We start from the raw sequence: 20,089 nt of genomic DNA on the forward strand, positions 1-20,089 counted from the left end.
TCCATTCATCCAACCAGTCAACTAACCTAACCAACCTATCTCACTTCCTTTCAACTACCCAGCAAATCTTCATCAACCCTGATAAAAGCTTACTGATACCTATTAAGCCTTTTAAACTATTAAGCTTTTTGTAACCCCAAAACCTCTCATCCGGTTAACATGGTGGAATGTTGATTTAGGCCAACATTCTGTGAGCTCTTTTGTTACTGCAACTGCCATGGAACTTTCAGGACTCTTAAATAAAAACAATAGGACGCCTGCAGAACACATTCGTAGAATGATTACGCTCTCTTTGCTACTCACTCCACTCCACTCCAAAGTAACATTTTCTTGATGTTTCATATGGCCTTCAACATGGTAATCACTCGCACAAAACAAAGGGATAGAGAGTAGGTGGGTGGCTGACTGATCGGTTTGGGTCTGGCTGTGTTGACGTGTCTTGTGGCTAGTGTAACCAGCAGGGTTTTGAACCAGGTACCTCTCGCATGGATGTCACAGACAGTACCAAGAGGACGTTCTTGTGCTAAGAGGCGATGTCATCACCAGAGAGTAATTCCAAATCACCTCCGCTACCCTAGCACCATGGCCAGCTCCACGTTCAGCACCGTGGACAGCTCCACGTGCCACCCCATGGACAACCACTCCCTCCTCTTCCTGATGCCACCTCTTTCTTTTATAATGTGCAATAAGGTAACAGACTAGCTCTCACTGCCATCTCTCAGAAAACCGCTTCCCGAATATATATATATTGATATATTTGACTGGTACTGTGTATATATATATATATATATATATATATATATATATATATATATATATATATATATATATATATATATATGTGTATATTGGTGACAATCTGCCCTGTTTTAGCATCTTTCGAATTTCATGTCCAGATCATCTTAAAACAGAGCTCCACTATCATTTTCTAAGTTATTTTGCAATGATTTGGGCATTAAATTTAAAACAATGCTCTTTTTTTTTTTTTTTTTTTTTTTTTTTTTTTACCTAAAACCAATCCATCAAAACAGAACCAAAGTGGGGATTGAAGTCCACAGACCTGTCCTCGTCCATAGACTCCTTTCAGGATTAGGAACCACATATGTGATTTTTCGATTTGGGCGAAGTATCCCTTTAATAAGTGTCAAGCAACATCCTGGAAATATACTTTTGAAATAAAGAGATTTTGATCAACACATGAACCTCAATCAATAATGTAAAATCCTATTTTACGTCCATTAAAGAAAAACCTATTCATAAAAACCTATTCATATTAGCCATATTAAGTACAGCGCATGGGCCAGTAAGTTGCGGTAAAATAAGAAACTTGATCCTATGAGGTTTAAAATGTACAATTTAATACATTTAATAAAACAATTAATAATTTAAAACAATTTAATACAATTAATAAAACAAACATAGTCACATAAAACGTGACTATACGCCGTAAATGAATAAGAGACATGAGTCGATTCATTACGACTCATGTCTCATTACGGCACATAATTCCGTCATACAGACGCAAATGTCTTTACATTGGATTTGGGGACGTTGAAGGAAAAGCGAGATTTGTGATTAGGTGCCTGAGCTGCCAGTCACGGCAGCTGTGGCGGTACTAGACCAGACACGCCTATTAAAGTTCCTCTGCCTCTCAAACAAAAAGCAGCGTGAGATCCAGAAGCGCCGCAGAACACCATCAGCGAACATGAGAATACGACCCAACTGATGAGCCGCTGTAGATCATTGCCAAAATTGTTCATATAGTTCGCCTTATCGGACCCCAAGAAAGTTTGAAGTTTAGCGCATCTCTCTAGAACCAGAACACTCTGTTCCCATGATGTCATACCTGTGGATTCTCCTGCTGGGAAGTCTGCTCATTGGAGCAAAATCGCAAGGTAAATTCCTTTTTAACCTTTTGGTGGATTATATGTGTTTATGTTCCCTAAGACTGATATTCAGAATAAATCAAGAACTTTAGAGTTGGCTTGCCGTGATCTGTGTCATTCTGAAAAAGGATGCACTGTACACTGTGTGCCAGATATCATTACTGATTAAGGGGTGGCCTCCCTTAAATTGTCTTACAAGGGTGTGGACATATGAAGACCTGTACAGTATATTTCCTCTCCACTTGTTGGCCTATGGCAAAGCCATGCCAACACATACATTACAGTTTATAGTCGTAAAACATTATTGATATCAGAACAACACACTTTACTTAAGGCAGATACATGTTTTATTAGGGTCATAATTCTGACTATATCCTGACCTCACCCACCTCGAGTGGCACTTCTGTTACTTATTCAATCGACAATCATGTTGATTAAATAACGTATATTAGAGAAGGGTGCAACAGTTCGCTGTGTGTGTGTGTGTGTGCGTGTGTGTATGTGTGTGTGTGTGTGTGTGTGTGTGTGTGTGTGTGTGTGTATGTGTGCATGCTTGCGTGTGTGTGAGAGAGAGAGACAGAACTGAAGGGCAAGGCGCTGTCTCAGTAACCCAATCCAGCCCAGCTGCAGACAACACCCAACACAAAACTAGTTTCAGCCTCTTTCATTCCCCCAAGGCTGTGTGTAGTGTGCGTGTGTGTGTGTGTGTGTGTGTGTGTGTGTGTGTGTGTGTGTGTGTGTGTGTATCTGTGTAGTGTGTGAGTCAGCTACCCACTTCCCCCCCCCGTATGTGTATACACCTTTTTTTCAGACACCTGAATCAGCAGGGAAAATGACACACACACACACACACACACACACACACACACACACACACACACACACACACACACACACACACACACACACACACACACACACACACACAGCCTATAAGACTCCTGTATAAATGGCTGCTGCATGAGTGGAGTTAACAACTGAACAGGGTGGTTTCACTCCAACCTGCCACACAATGGTGATATCTGAGGGAACACAATGTTCTAACTTACCTGCCATATCAACTGTCACCAGCTCTCACTATAGGACCCTGACTAATGCCTACTGTTACAGGACAGGCACGGTTACACACACACACAAACAGAAAAGAGCAGATCACTCATTATAAAACAATAATGTACTGTAGTATGCCATGATATCCTGAAGCATACAGTGATATACTGTAACATACTGTGATATGTACTGTAACCATTTCAGGGGTGCGGTGTTGGTGGGTGGGCAGGATGGTGGGTGGCTGGGTGGGTGGGTGGGCGGATCTGTGTGTGGGTGTGGGTGTGGGTGTGTGTGTGTGTGTGTGTGTGTGTGTGTGTGTCATAACAGAAGTCTCTACCAGTATCTGCGTCTCAGACTCCTATAGATCCTATAGATATGTAGACCCCTCCCCCTGCCCTGCCACTCTGTGCAGCTCTCAAACATGAACATTCTGTTCTGTTCTCTCTGTTCGCAACTTCCTCTAAACACAAGTGGCGTACAGGGGGAAAAGCCAGTGTCACTGACACACACACACACACACACACACACACGCACGCACACACACAGTTAAACACACGTGGAGTATACTCAGACTCAGTTAACTGTTAGAGCCCTCTCCTCCCCTCCCCTCTCGTGCATTTAGATTACATTTACATTCATGGCATTTAGCAGACACCTTTATCCAAAGCGACTTACAAAAAATACATTCGTTTAAGTAAGTGAATCATCTTTCCATCAGTCATCATAAGATAAAGTAATCAATGCTCAGACCAGGGGTCATTGGCAGTCGTAATGCTAAAAATTACTTTTTTCTTTTTTCTTTTTTAAAAAGGTACAGTTTTTTTTTTAAACTTGTACAGGGGGGTAGTGGGGATGAAGAGGTCTTTAGGAGGGGCCGTTAAGATGTAGCCTGAAGGGATGGGTCTTCAATCTTCGGCGGAAGTTTGGTAGTAACTCTGCAGTCATGACAGCAGTGGGAAGTTCGTTCCACCAGCGGAGCTCCAGGACAATGAAAAGCCGTGACCGATCCACGTAGAGGCGGCGGTGCCAGGCGTTATCTCTTTTGACGATCAGAAGTTCTTTGAGCATTAACACGCGTCATAAAAGATTGACCTGCGAACATTGGGTGTCATTCATCAATGTTTTCTTAAATCATTTATCTACAATATTTGTAGATAAGACCCTTATATCCTACACAAGAGTCATGAAAAGTGCGTACAACACACACACAATGAAGATCATTACCATACACCGTGCCCATATTTTTCCACATTCGGTTTGAGTTTGCATATTGCAGATCAGATTGAGGAAGTCTACCAGTGTAATAGGGTACCAGTGGAGAAAATTAACAATCAGTAACATTTGAATTAAAGCAAGGGTTTGAATTGAGTACGGCGCTGGTTTTAGTTTGTAGCCTCTCAACAATCGGCTTCAATAACATGTTTATCGCCAGCTGTTGTCTAATGTAACCTTGCTGCGTGGCTTGATTCATTTAGAATAAGTAACACATTTACCTGAGAAAAAGTCAGTCACTTACTGACAAGCGTTTAGTTTTGAGCGACAGTGAGGCTCATCCAAGTTGATTGTTAGAAATGATTTATTATAGCCTGTTATGATAACATAATAATTACTCGCGGCTTTACGGCTGGGTTGTCATGAGAAAATTACGACTTACGCTACAAAGCTTTTGGGAAACTGACCCAGATCAGAGGTGCTTTCAGGGGGAAGGGGCAACATCAATACTGAAGAGTGCAGCACTCAGTGCTTTTATTTATTTAAATTTTGGGAATCTACTATTTAGGGAGTGTCAACTGTCCTTTATACATTGTTGATGGAGTGTATTGACCAGAGTTCAGCTGAACAAGAACTGTAAAGTCAGACGGTTGTTTGCTGTTTTTGGTCCTAACATACAACAGAGGAATGTCATAGGCCTCTGTCACCTCTAAACACACACACACACACACACACACACACTCACACACACACACACACACACACACACACTCTCTCTCTCTCTCTCTCTCTCTTTCTCACATACGCACGCACACACACACAGACACACACACACACACACACACACACACACACACACACACACACACACACACACACACTGACTGAAACTCTCACACACACTCATGACACAATGCTTTGGCTGCCGGGTTAAAGTTTTAGGAGATATCTGAATATCATGATGATGACTGGCACCAGTCCAAGCAGGGCTACTCCCTTTGAGAGAAAAGTCTTCATGCAATAGAGGAAAAAGTATGACAAAGACGCCAAGCTTATTGGTTAAGAGCAGTAAAGGAGTCTGCCTTGCCATGTTTGTACTGAAAGGGTGTTTGGCTCACCATGTTTGTATTGAAAGGGTGTTTGTACTGTTTGGCTCACCATGTTTGTACTGATGCCCTTCCTCTTCTCTCTCCTCTGTTTACAGATGATGAACCTGCAATCGAGGACGGTATGTTGTGCTACTAATATAATATTCATAAATAATAAACATTATTTATTTAGCACCTTTTTACAACTGTGTTACAAAGTGCTTTACAAATGTGCAGATAAGACAGATATGCAAATAAAAACAAAAATATAAGTCGGAAAACAGTAAAACACAACCCATTGAAAAGAATAAGGGCAGTTAATCAATTAAAGTCTAGTCTATAAAAAATTGTTTTCAGAAGAGATTAAAAACAAAATACTTGCTAGCCTAACATCATCAGGCAGGTTGTTCCAGAGTCTAGGGGCCCTAATGGTAAAGGCACGGTTACCTTTTGTCTTCAGTGTAGACTCCAGAACAGCCAGAAGGGCCCTGCCTGAGGATCTTAGCCTGCGCTGACTGTACAACTGTTTTGAATTGTTTCTCGAAATTAAGGTCAAGACTGTCCTGTATTGCTACCGTGGAGCTAGGAGGACCAAATATGACTACCTCAGATTTACTGTTATTCAATTGTAAAAAGTTCTGGGACATCCAACATCTAATATCCTTCAAGCAATCATTAAGAGAAGCTAAACTGGATGAATCACAGGGTTTAATAGGAAGATATAACTGGGTGTCATCCACATAACTGTGAAAGTAAATATTGTGTTTACGATAATCTGGCCGAGTGAAAGCATGTATAATGAGAATAAAATTGGGCCTAAAATGGAGCCTTGTGGCACACCAAAGTTCACTTGGGCTGAGGAAGAGACATACTTTCCTAGACCAACAGAGAACTGTCTGCCTTAAAATGGTTCTCCTTATTACTCTCAGGCAGTGTCTGTAACACACAATATCTAAGGCGGTTTATTCAAATTGTATGATAGATAGTATCGGCTGCAGTAAGATCAAGGAGAATTCAAATATAGTACCCCTACACCTACTGCTGCTACTATGACTACTCCTAGAGTATCATGATTAATTATCACTGCTAAGGCTACAACTATAATTATTACCACTGATACAACTAGATAAGAAAACTTTATTGTTCATTACATTTTCATAGAGTGAACATTTTTCTTTGGGTCATTGGCACACAAAGAGTAAAAACGGGGGGGGGGGGGGGGGTCGGGTATAAACAGACATACATACATAACATACTGTACAACACAGAAAAAAAACTGGTTATTTCAACAGGCTCTTACTACTAACTATTGCACCACTGATTGTCCACTCCGGTTCCTCTCCTTAGCTCCGGCGGCCGACCCACCAAAAGAATCAGAGGAAGAAGCAGCACCAGAGCCAGACGTGCCTGTAGTGGAGGATCCAGCACCGGCGGAAGAACCTGCAGCGGAAGAACCTGCAGCGGAAGAGCCTGCAGCGGAAGAGCCTGCAGCGGAAGAGCCTGTAGCAGTAGAACCTGCAGCGGAAGAGCCTGCAGCGGAAGAGCCTGCAGTGGAAGAGCCTGTAGTGGAAGAGCCTGCAGTGGTAGTACCTGTAGCGGCAGAGCCTGCAGCCGAAGAGCCTGCAGCGGAAGAGCCTGCAGTGGAAGAGCCTGCAGTGGAAGAGCCTGCAGTGGTAGTACCTGTAGCGGAAGAGCCTGCAGCCGAAGAGCCTGCAGCCGAAGAGCCTGCAGCCGAAGAGCCTGCAGCGGCTGAACCTGCAGCGGAAGAGCCTGCAGCCGAAGAGCCTGCAGCCGAAGAGCCTGCAGCCGAAGAGCCTGCAGCACCGGAGGAGCCTGCAGCGGAAGATCCTGCAGTAGTGGCCCCTGCCGAAGATGTAGAGCCAGGTGAGAACCACACAAACAAACACACACACACACACACACACAAACCCAACACAGCCAAACACACACACACACACACACACACACACACACACACACAACACACACACACACAGATTCAAACCCAGACCCAAATCAAAACGAAATCAAGTACAGTATTTGGTTCCTTACCCTGAAAGGAGTCTATGGACAAGAGAGAATTCAATCCACACTTTGGCCCTTTTTTTATCTGGGCACTGTCACTACCCGCTAACTCACTCTTAACCAAACAGTAATGGAGGTCAATGGACCCTTTGAAATGTCATGCCTGAATCATTAGCAACTTGGGTAAACTATCCCTTTAATCCTAAAACAGCATGAGGATAGATACAGGGGGAGAGATGGGCACTCATTATTATAATTTCTTTCTTCCCTGAAATCTTTGGGTACTGCTAACAAGCACTGAATTGGTCGGTTAGAGAGAAAAAGGATTTGCATCACATTAGGAGTATCTATTTGGCAGATATTTCATGATATTGTCTACATTTGATGACAAAAATGTTGAGTTGTACTGGGCGGCCTGGTTACGCATTACATTTACATTTGATTCGAAAGCGACTTACAACTAGTACATTTGTCTAAAGTAAGTGAATCATCTATACATCAGTCATCATGAGAAAACAAATCTATGCTATCCGCCGTAGTTGTGCTGAAACAGTACTGGCGAAGACATGTGAAAGGACAAATATGCAGCACAGTACGATACAGGCTGGCGCTGTAGTCTGTAAAGGCCCAAAGAGCATGTGGTTTTCAGAGAGACAGAGGTGCAAACATAGGGTTTCTAGGACCTACCCGACATACACACACACACACACACACACACACACACACACATCTCTTTCTCTGCTGGTATGGTATGGGCAGGTATGGTTTTGATGATGTCATCTTTAGGGGGTATGCTGTAGACTGATGCCTCTGGAACTGTCTCAACTTGTTTTATCTGAACATGATGTTCACATCTTTGTCTCTCCCGTGGGACGTTCTGCTTCTCTCATGTCGTTTCGGTCATGAGGTACAGTGACTCATTTATGGTACTGTACATGTTTGTATATGAGACCTAACTCACAGAGCTGGTTTCCCGGACAAAGGTTAAGCTGAACCAGAGACTAAAAAGAGGATTTCCATTGAAAGTTTGATTTAGTCCGTGACTAGGTTTCATATGTGTCTGGGAAATCACCCCACAGAATCGAAATATATATTAAGCACATTTTTATGATAATGATCATAAACACACGTTATTATTATCACTCACAGGCCTATTTATATTTGTGTGTAGTGATCAAATGCATCTGTTTCAGTGACAAGAAGTCGCGATTGCGTCGCTAGCAACAGATTCCCGCACCGGACACTTTAAACACGCCATCTTCTCATGGACATTGTTAAAATAACAAATGTATACTGTACACATTCCCCATAATGTATTATGAACTATCCCTGTTTAAGTGTAAAATATAGCACTCTCATTGTAATATGTAGTTTAATCAGTGTTACAGTATTCTGAGTGTAATAACATGTGTTTCTCTCCTAGCGGCAGAGGACCCAGCCGCAGAGGAGCCTGCAGCAGAGGAGCCTGCAGCAGAGGAGCCTGCAGCAGAGGAGCCTGCAGCAGGTAAGACCACATCTGAACAACGTGTAACAGAACCTCTCACCTGTTAGTTCTCTCACCTGTCCACATTGATGCATGTGGTTACTATCGCAGACTGGCTCATGTTGATGTGTGTATGTGGTCCTTCTGACAATGCTGCCGAACCAGGTAGAGATGGTCTGATGAATCGCTGTTTTTTCCACTCTCCTTTGGTATCTGTGGTATTCTTTTAGACGATGGGAAAGTTGAGAAGGGAAACAGGTGAGTGGGGTGACAGGGCAGGCTGCCAGACCCGGCGGCCGACCCGGGACCTTCAGGGGAGCATGTCAGTTGTCAGGCTTGGGTCTGACTAGTTTGTCAGGATCTGACTGGGTCTGACTTAAGCCTCTCTCTGCGCTCGGCTTGTCCTCCTGTCCATTAATAACAGCCCTCTCTCTGCACTCGACTTGTCCTCCTGTCCATTAATAACAGCCCTCTGTCTGCACTCGACTTGTCCTCCTGTCCATTAATAACAGCCCTCTCTCTGTGCAGCATTATTAGACGGGCATTCCGCAGGAACTCCACCGTTCCATTCTGCGTGTCAGTCATCAGCTCCTTCCTAAGGGGCCTTGTCCCAGTGTTCCGCCCAGGATACAGTTGAGGAAGAAGGTTTTTGACATGCCGAGTGACAACAGAACAGAACACACTATCAATTCTATAATTCGTAGTCTGATCCAGAGTACCCAGAGTCTTCCTTGGTAGTCTTCCTCAAACAATGTAGCTGAAATTCCACCCAGAAGCAATTACCATATTTTTAAACGTCCACGTGGAATTCAGCAATGGTAGGGCAGTCCCCAATTCACAATTTTCCAATTTGAATCTGATTTAATAATTTTTTGGGGGAGAATATTAATCAAATCCATTACAATATTTTGACATAATGTTTTTATTCTGAAAGTTGCACACATTCATGTGAATGCTAAGGAAATAAGTCGGGTAGGCACTTTAATGAAGCACACACATTAGCCTTTCTTTAGTTGCCGTTCTAATTTACGGCTGTCCGCCTACCATTTGCTACGCTCTCAATATATGCGTTTTGGAATTAAGGCCTCTTTAAGAGCTACAAGAGCCTTTCAATTCATTCAGGTTGCTGAGATCTGTGACTTGGCTGCAGGGGCCTCTGATTTAAAACTGCATTTCATGGTTTACATAAAGCATGAAATGCTAATTTACATATCAACATGTTATAACAAACCATGTGGCAGGGCTGTCGTATTCTTGGCTGATGTAACCTCAGATCTAGCTTGCACTGCACGATCAGAGTCTCATCATTGGATTTGAATCCTTGTCCACAGACTGAACCTTAATTCATTAGAATCTGGTGGGATAGCCCAAAGCCAAAGTTCAAACAGCAAAGGAGAATTAGAATCTCTTTCTCTTCCTTCTTTTTGTCGAACTCGTCTCTTACCCTCCTTCAGAGTCGGAGTCTGATAAACCAGAGGAAGGAGGACTGGAGGAGGACAACACTGGTGAGACGCCCTGGGGTTCACATCCGCTTGGAAATGAGATTTCATATCGGAGAGACCAACATGGATAAACAAAAACAGAATAAAAAATGATCGCTTTCCTGGTGGAACTGATCCTAATCCCTCCTCCACAGATCCAATACCGTCGGATCTAGCATACTGTACAATGTGCAGTGGCCTCATCTCCACACTATTGCTGCTGCACGCTATACTGTAATCCTCGTAAAAGAGAGTCACGATTCTGGTATAAGGGGGGATGGGGTTACTGAGTGACTTACTTGTCAATTAATGCTTGTCCTTAAAGACGGACTTCAGCAGGTTCGTACCCACATTTCTGTGACAGGATTGACATGAGCTCTGGAAACTCAGGCTGGTGCGATGATTCTCTGGGAGAGAGTATGGGTGAGCCGCGGGCGTACACCTGGACGGTTTTGCAAGTGGCAGTTGCCAGTAGAGGAATAGATGAGCATAACTTTGTAACATAGCAAGTTAAGCAGGTTGATGGCATATGTCATAAACACTGGTTACCATAGCCAGACTTGCAGAGTTCATACAGTTTCATTATCAGTATATTTGACGGTTACTGTACTTAGTCTTATCTCTTCCCGTTGTATATTGCTCATATACACTGGTCACAGACCGCTCCCACCTGATCTGATGCTGACAAATTCCTTTGACCTATTTGCAGATAACTTTCACCAGCTTTAGATCCTGATCCAGATCGTCTTAAAAGTGGATGGCGCTGGGAAGAAAATTAATGAAAAAAAAACAAAAACAAATGCATTTAAGCTGGGTTATCGTGGCGACCCAGTAGTTGCCGATCTTAGTAGTTATCATTAAACACGGCTTGAACATTGAAACACTGATTTTATAAGTGAGTTTATTAGCAGCGACTGATTTTTCGGCGCCATCACTTCTAAGACCCTCTTGTTCGCCGACAAACCTCCAAAGCTGGTGAAAGTTGTCTCATATCTCTCTCGAATACGGTAAAATTACTTAAAAGATTGATGAGATTAACAACTATATGTACTGTGTCTCTTCAGCAGAGATTGATGAGATCAACAACTGTATGTACTGTGTCTCTTCAGCAGAGATTGATGAGATCAACAACTGTATGTACTGTGTCTCTTCAGAAGAGATTGATGAGATCAACAACTATATGTACTGTGTCTCTTCAGCAGAGATTGATGAGATCAACAACTGTATGTACTGTGTCTCTTCAGCAGAGATTGATGAGATCAACAACTGTATGTACTGTGTCTCTTCAGATATTAATGAGTTGCCTGTGGACGATGCCCCGCCCGCTGGAGGGAAGTCACGCAGTGGATCAGTGGGTCAGTACTTGTTTTATATACAAATAATGTATGTTTTATATACTTTTTTTAATACATACTTCTACATACCCCCCCCCCACCCCCCATGGACTATACCCCCCTTCTGCTCAGTGACATTGCACTCCACTGACACACCACTCTGGCACTACACACTTACTAAACTTTACTTTACTACTTAATGCTGCGACAAAATTCTGTATATTCAGAATATTTTTCATTTATTTACTGCTACTACTTTCAGTGCTTATATTTATGTTTACATTTATGTTCATGATTATGTTTACATTTGTACTTACACTGTATTGTTGATGTAGATTGATGTTGTAGAGCTGCTCTGCCTTAAGCATTTCGTTGCACTGTCTACTTGTATATGATGGAACGACAAATAAACTTGAACTTGAACTATATATATATATACCCCCCGTCACTTCAACACCATAGCCATTATACCAACAGGTCGCTGGTGACTGGGGTTGCTTAGGACGAGGTATAGTTTCAATATAACATCAGTATAATGAATAGTTAACAGCATAGTTAAGATCACCTCAGTGAGTTAGCGCCACAGCTGGTCACCACCCTCAGGGTCTGTGTACTGTCCAGCCTGAAAATTGGATGGCACCCAAGTTGTGGACACCTAGCTTTGAACATTGATTTGTTCAATGTAGGCTGTCATTCCATCACTTTAATCAGTGATTTGTTCAATGTAGGCTGTCATTCCATCACTTTAGTCAGTGATTGGCTCAATGTAGGCTGTCATTCCATCACTTTAATCAGTGATTAGCTCATTGTAAGCAGTCATTTCCCATCAACATTAACATCATCATTATCAGACTTGGGTCGAACGTGTTTTAAATAGTTGCGGTGTGGTGACTGAATTAGCTTACAGTACTTGGCACACAGAGCAGGTTCCATTGGTTCCATTGAACCAGGAACACTACCAGGAACACCACTAATCAAGCTGAACTACTAATCACACCTGAAGTTTTTAAAGTATTTTCAATACATCTTGACCCGGGTCTGATCATTATTTGTTTATTTTATGATTAACACCATTCTGCAAGAGTGTACTGTAAGCTAGGACATGCATGAACCAGAGACACACAGGCGACTCAAAGGCGGCAATATTGCAGCACCGTCAAACCACATTACCTAATTAGACGCACTATTTGGATATGGATCATTGGAAATGGTGAGTCATAATTTCAGGTTAGGGTTTTTTTCCCGTAGAACTCTTCACAAACAGGTTGGTACAGAAACCTCATAGCGTGCCCCTGGAACATCAGTTAGGATATGGGCTTGGTTTCAAATAACTCTCTCGCTCTCTCTTTCTCTCTCTCTCTCTCTAGCCCAAGTTGCCGATGTGGTTGTAGACGGTAAGGGTTCTGCTTTTCCCAGTGAACCATAACAATCTAGTAATGTCATTGCACCAGAATTAGGCAAATTAGGCGTGTCATTGAATGTGTCTTTTCTGTTCTGGACAGGTGGTGCCGAAGCTAGAGGTGAGTCCTGCTCTTTGTCATTCTTTTCTCATTTGTTGTCTAGAAAAGAGCTGCTGCGCACCGATCTCTCCCCAACCCCCCCCCCAACCCCCCCCCCCCCACGCGTAAAACAAATAATGAAAATAAAACTGTTATTCTTTCCAAGCTTGTGTGCAGAGTTCATAGGGGCTGAGGGTCTCACTCTCTCTCTTTCTCCCACACATACAGTACACACACACACACACACTCTCTCTCTCTTTCTCTTTTTCTCAGACACATACAGTACACACACACACACACACACACACACACACGCACACACACACAGACATTCCAGTTCCGTGTGTATGTTTCAACCGTTCTGCCTGCAGGGACTCAGTGTTCTTTGAGACAGTACCAGGCACAAGCAGAGTGCATGTCGAGTGTACAGAGGTCACGAAAGCATGTTGAAAACGCTTTTATTGCATCAGCATTGTGTTGTGATTATGATTCAAACACATTTTAGTTCACTTCTAGTCAATGTTTTGTGAGAATTGCAAGAGTACGGAAGTGTGCTTGTTTATGGTGTTGACATTCAACTGAAAAAACATTCCCACATTGACAATGCAAATCGAACATGTAAATAATGTCACTACGGTATACTGAACTTCCCTCTCTTTTTCTACCTCATTCTTTCTTTAGCAAAGTGTCCCTCTCCTTTCTCTAACTCTATCTCTCTCTCTCTCTCGCTCGTTCCCTCTCTGACTACATCCTGTCATAATTGCCGTAAGATGACAGATCCAGTGTCTGAGCCAATATTAGCCCTGTCATTAAAGGCACCATCCGGCAATCTCAAAGAAACCCAAAAATACCGGCTCACCGCCACTAGCTACACATTTATCTTTCCGTATTCGCCATCCTGTAACGGATTGGTGCCTTTAATAGTTAGGTAGTAGAGAAGCCATTCCTATATGTTATATACAGCACAGAACAGGGTTAAGCTTACACAAACATCATTGGCATCTACGCCTGCTATACGGTGAGAGGGGGGATGGTATCCTGGGAATCTGTTTGGTGTGTCTGTTCTGTGACGGCTTGGTATCTGCTGTATGCAGTCACACAGCTCTGATGGCATTCTGTGGTGTCACTAACTGGGACTTAGTTGACAGAGTTATGGTGACTTCCTGGTTTCAGTTGTGACTGGGGAGGATCATTATGGGATGTACTGTATGTCAGAGACCGCATAGCCCTATGTAGAGTCTATATAGATATTTTTTTTGCAATTTCAGGAGTATGAAAATTCCACTGTACATACCGTACATATCGTTTTTATTTTCAGATTGGCTTCCTGGAGGGCACTGTATATTATATGAATTCATGTCTTAACCACTTAAGCCTCACAATTTAATGTCCAATGGAAATCTTGTACCATGAACTGAATCATGTGTTATAGGTTGTATGCCCTTGTCTTCCACAGAAGGTGACTCCAGCTCCATAGCAGGCATTCTGAGCGCGGTCGTGATAGCGATTGTCGGATCTGTGGCCGGATACTTTACCTACCAGAAGAAGAAGCTCTGCTTCAAGAACCGAGGCGGTGAGTGACATCATCTCTGAATAAAATATCCATTATTATTACTGCGCTAGAGAGGCATGCACACACACTAAATCAAATCAAATCAACTTGTATTTGACACGTGCATCGCATACAGCCGTAACTGATATAGTGAAATGCTTTGGAATCTTGCTCCTCGATCAACAACAGTCAACAATAAGCAACAAATCAACAGTACAATGTAATATAGTATCATAACACAGTGACAGTAGTCGTGCATGAGGGTGTAGTGTCAGTAGCAGCAGTAATGAGGATAAGTAAGCTACAATAGTTATTATTCTACAGTTCTAGAATTCTCCCATCACTGGAGGTCTTGGGAGGGATCAGGTAGACATGGGGGGGTCAGGTAGACATGGGGGGGTCAGGTAGACATGGGGGTGCTCCTAGGGGGGACATAGGACAGGAGGCTATGTCCTTATTAAGTGTCAGGGCTACAGTATGTTGGAGCGAGGCGAGAAATGTTTTATGAGTTAGCTGACCTCAATGTGGTCACGTTATCTCTGACGACCCTGTTGGGACGTTGTTGATGGCTCCTGTGAAATTTTTCGGAGTGTTTTGCGGTTGGTAAATATCACCGATCTGAATTTTGGGGTGTGAGGGCTAGGGAGAGATTTGTTGACATTTCATGACAGCAGAATTACTTTTTAAAGACATGACTTGAAGCTATACATCGTTTCTTGACAAAGTGACCTATGAAAACAAAACGAACAATGGAGGTACTTTGCTTTGAGGTCCGATAGTTGTTCTGCTCTCATAAAGATATTCAGGAGTTATATATTCATCATATTCAATGAGTGTATTTTATCTTTTGCTATAAGACAACAATGGCTGACAGTTCCTTTAACTCACCATTGGCTCAATGTAGCACTAACTGCCAAAAAGTCCGGAACACTCACCACCTAGAATCTCAAGTGTTTAAATGAAGCATCATCATTTATGCATTTTTGGTGAATAAAGTCACCCTTGGCACTCTAGACTGTTGGCAATTTGGGCAACTTTATTCACCCAATACTGACTTAGGGAAGTGAGTTGCAGTTTGCTGTCTACACTCAAAAAACTTTCACTTAATTACATTATTACTGGAAAACAGGATCAATAAGCTTGAGTTTAAGAATTATTATTCATGATAGTAATGTGATGTCCGATTTAAAATAAAGTAATAGTTCAGGTTTCCTTGGTGTATAAAAGGATCTTTCCAAGGTGTGTGTACATGCAGCAATGTTTGTATTATATTATATTCTATATTTAGTGTGTGGGTTAAATTGTCCCTCTCCCCGGCAGGGGATCCAGAGAGTGCCCATAAGGAGGAGGCAGGGGCCCAGTCTGATCCCCAAGGTAAGTCCTGAAGCGCTCGTTCTCCTGCTCAAACCAAGAGCTGCTTTCACTCAAACCTTAGAGAAAACAAGTTTCAGTGTCACGCTTCATAGCATATTTATTATGCTAGACCAGTAATACGTCATATAAGTCATCATAAACTGTCATGTCTATAAGCATTGTGACAGAACATTGTAATAAAGGATGTGTGTGTGTGTGTCTGTTGCCAACCCAGCATGTGTTCTTTTCCAATTGCAGTTCTCAGCAACCTGCTCAGCTCATCATAGATCCCTCTGGACAACAAGCAGGGCCAGCAGGAACTAGGCCTTTCCAGAACTAGGCCTAACCTGATTAAAAGTAGAATACTGTAAGCTAGTGAAGTTGGTGGTATGACCTTCCAACCACGCTTTAGGTGTGTGTGTATGTGTGTGTGTGTGTATGTGTGTGTTTGTGTGTGTGTTTGTCTGGGTGTGCGTGACATTTTGAACCTTTTATATCTTTGGTCACATTTTATGTCCCCTAAACAGCTCGACGGCCGTATCTCTCCCCCCCCCCCCCCCCCCCCCCACACACACACACACACACACACACAATATATCTGCTATGAGATTTATCTCCAAACTATCTATTTTACAAGGTCCATGAGATGGTAGCAATGATTTACGTCTAAAATGAAGTGTGTAGAACTAATACACGTCATTGCTAGCTACATGTAGTGTTCCAAACTCATTTCGGATGCAGTTCTATCCTGTGAGTTTGTGTCAAATCTCTGCCGTAGAGCTGTTTAGAGGACTAATGATCTCACCCCGTCTGTGTGTGTGTTCTGGGTGAGGGGCTATGGACAATTCATTGGGTGTTAGTCTGAAATCTTAAATGTACTGAATATGTTGAACTAGTCTGTCATCTGTCGATTGTAATGCTGTAACCTCTCGTGCCTTACAGAGTTTCAAAAAGTTAAATTTTCTTGGAATTATAGAAATATCAAAAAAGTGTAACATATTAAAATGCCACTGCATTGTGGCACAAGGGCTTCATCAGGGCACAATAAGGACATGTTTTCTTTCATCTCTATACTGCAAATTCTCATTTCCCAGTGCACCACCGCAACCTTTACCCATTTCGGGATTCCTGTTATGAAATGCTTACAATGATACCACATTTTACACACTCTGAAAATTTGGCACGTGAACCAAAAATCCAGTCGTGCGAGAATAGACCGCTAAATGCGTAGAGCTACACCCAAACAGCGATACCCATTTCAAGGAACACCTTATACCCTGACTCCATAGCCACGGGAGTGCCTGCTGCACCCTTATTTACCACCAGCCAATTATCTGCCTTATTCATTGCACAATGTTTTACCATAAACAACTAGAATGGGTTGTGGTTTTTAAAATCAGGGCATGATAAGGACAATCCACGAGCAATGTTCTGCTGGCTTTCCTGAATTGATGTCATTTTAGTGTGTAGGCGTGTTGTGTGTTTTACAGTGATCCCGCAGGTCAAACCTGAGGAAGGTTAGTCACTGATAAATGGCTGTGGTGTGGATGAGATACAAACTTTAGTTGTTGTTGTTGTTGATGATACTGTATCTGAAGCAGGAAGTCACCTTATTGTGTATGATGATGTCATATGATTGAGTCTACCTTTAACTGTGCTGTCTGACTCAGGAGTGTCATACTGTGCATGTCTCCTCCTCAGGAGATTGAAAGATAGAAATGTGCCGTGTAGAACACGAATGACGCAGTCTTATCTGCACCTGGAGCCAAATAGACCGCCTCCCAATACGCAGAGCTAAAAAAAAAAAAAATGTAATTATTTCTACTTGGATGCATCTGAAAGAATCGATTGGAACAGCCCCCACATGTACTTCCTGATCTGTTTTATGACATCATCACCGTTCAATTCTTCTTTCTCTCGAGAGGGTCCAGACGGTGCTCGACCAGTGGTTAGGCAGGTGTGAACTCCACCTGAGAACAGCTGAATACACAACACTTAAACAACAGATTCCACAGGTGGTGGACAAGAACTCTTTTTGGAGAAGCACTTTCTTATATCGTACATCTCTAGAGAATACTGCATATTTAGAGTTGATGTTGGCGTGCAGGAGTTCTCAGTTCTTCCCTTCTATTTAATGAATCTCTCTTTTGTTATTGTGTTTGTTGAATTGTGTGATTTTAATCTTTTAGCACTTTTTTTTTCTTTTTGAATTCTGTAAATAATGTTGGAGAGGTGAATAAAGGAATTGTGAGGGTTTATCTGTCATCATATCGTATTCACATCATAAACAGAAAGTATACAGTGCAACAAAATGCTTAAGGCAGAGCAGCTCCACAACTTCAGTGTAATAAGTAAAAATGTAAACATAAATACAAACACTAAAGTAGTAGCAGTAAATAAGTAAAAAATATTCAGAATATATTTGTAGCAGTAGTAAGTGTAGTAAGTTTACAATGCAGGAGTGCAGTGTCAGTGGAGCGCTACCTGTTATTAAGGAACTGGGTTACTGGCAGCTGGAGTGATGAGTACAGATTCACAGAGCTGAGGGATGACACCCAGAGGGCAACATGACCTCAGCTGCATGTTATGTGAGATATTTATCCAAGGGCAAATAAAGTCATCACACATGCATGCACGCACACACACACACACACACACACACACACACACACACACAGCGGTTGATTGATGATTGACGGTGACAGCCCTATGGAGCTGAGCCTGAGGCCTGAATTGAAATAGAGCAGGAATATGTGGGAACCTGCTGAGAAAGTCTTCTCACTGCACAGCTGCATGTCAATTATGAAACTATGAGCATCATTAAATCTGCATGCACTGATTTAATTAGTGTTTTGATTATTTGATTGTAATTTAAACAGACAAAAAACACCTTTATAGTTAAAGGCAAGTCAATATGAACCTCAGGGGCCTCAATTGCTGGCAACTTTGACAGGGGGGCGGGCGGTGATGAATGGTTAAAGCCACAATCCGTCATTTGAAAAACAAACGGAATGTCATCCCTGCCACATAAAGCATTCTGGAATTCAAACAACAACAAACTGGTCTGGCCCAGCTATGTACGCAAAACATGTGCAGGGACAAGCTTTAAAAGAGCCAAGTTAACCAACACCCCACCATGGTTAAACAGTGTAACGCCACAGGCTATGAGATTATCACTTGTTGGTTGTCCCACCCACTGCCCCAGCCTCCACCCACTGCCCCAGCCTCCACCCACTGCCCCAGCCTCCACCCGTATGTATTTTGCCTACCTACGTACACAGTCAATTTTGCAGTGTCAAACTAACACTTAAAGAGTTACATTTAACATTATTCCCGAGTGCATATGGTCCCACTCGGAATTGGTTTTAAATTGACTCTTGCCCTAGTGTTAAAATGTTAGAGTTAAATTAACTCTAAATAGGGCAAAACCGTAACACTCACTTACACTATGTAGTGTTATTTAAACTTAACACTATAGGTTAAATATCTCTGGAGAGTGTCAATATTATTCTCAGTTGTGTTGATAATTTACTCTTCTGTGACAACAAGTCAACTCTGAGTTAAATTCCAGTGCTCATTAACACTGCATTGAGTTATTAAAAGTTAACACTGGAGGCTCAAATAACTCTGACTCTGAAGTGTTATTACAAGTGATATTACACACTACTGTGTTGATCATTTACTCTCTTGCAGTGAAAAACCAGCTCTGAGTAAAAATCTAACACCCATTAACACTGCAGTGTCACTGAAACTTGACGCTATTGGTGAAAATAAATCTCAGTGGTGTTAATTTTACACTTAATTTACTCTTTTGTAGTGTCAAATCACATCTAACCAAATTTGTTTTCAATATTGCTTTTTCAATTACCATTACGTGAGTAAAAATCACAAGTTACCACAAAATAATGCATTTAGCAACTTTATTTTCAGCTCCCATGTCAGGCCAAAATCTCTAAACATCTCATGGGGACAAAACCACGTTAAAACACTGACCTCAGGTCTGCATGACACGGCAATAAGGAACAACATAGAGGGAGGAATCTGTCATTCCACACTTCATTTGAACACCAAATGGTTTGAAGTAACACAGCTCATTTATGTGCAACACGTTTAGAACCCTGTCTGG

The 20,089-nt window shown here is 42.2% G+C and overlaps 1 protein-coding gene across 2 annotated transcripts; it reads left to right on the plus strand.

Moving 5' to 3' along the window:
- The first annotated feature begins 1,660 nt into the window (after positions 1-1,660).
- Positions 1,661-18,219, plus strand: LOC310812827 (uncharacterized protein). Of its 2 annotated transcripts, none has more exons than XM_083681538.1 (10): positions 1,661-1,895; positions 5,353-5,376; positions 6,584-7,120; positions 8,685-8,765; positions 11,515-11,580; positions 12,927-12,953; positions 13,062-13,079; positions 14,515-14,631; positions 15,931-15,984; positions 16,222-18,219. In XM_083681538.1, exons 1-10 carry the CDS (start codon positions 1,835-1,837, stop codon positions 16,248-16,250), a joined length of 1,014 nt encoding a protein of 337 aa, XP_083537664.1. In that variant the 5' UTR covers positions 1,661-1,834; the 3' UTR covers positions 16,251-18,219. The 2 variants fall into 2 exon arrangements, with proteins under 2 accessions (XP_083537664.1, XP_083537665.1); XM_083681539.1 differs by having other exon boundaries at positions 15,940-15,984.
- The last annotated feature ends 1,870 nt before the right edge of the window (positions 18,220-20,089 follow it).

The sequence above is a fragment of the Argentina silus genome (assembly GCF_951799395.1).
Source record: "Argentina silus genome assembly, chromosome: 12".
NCBI classification, from domain to species: Eukaryota; Metazoa; Chordata; class Actinopteri; order Argentiniformes; family Argentinidae; genus Argentina; species Argentina silus.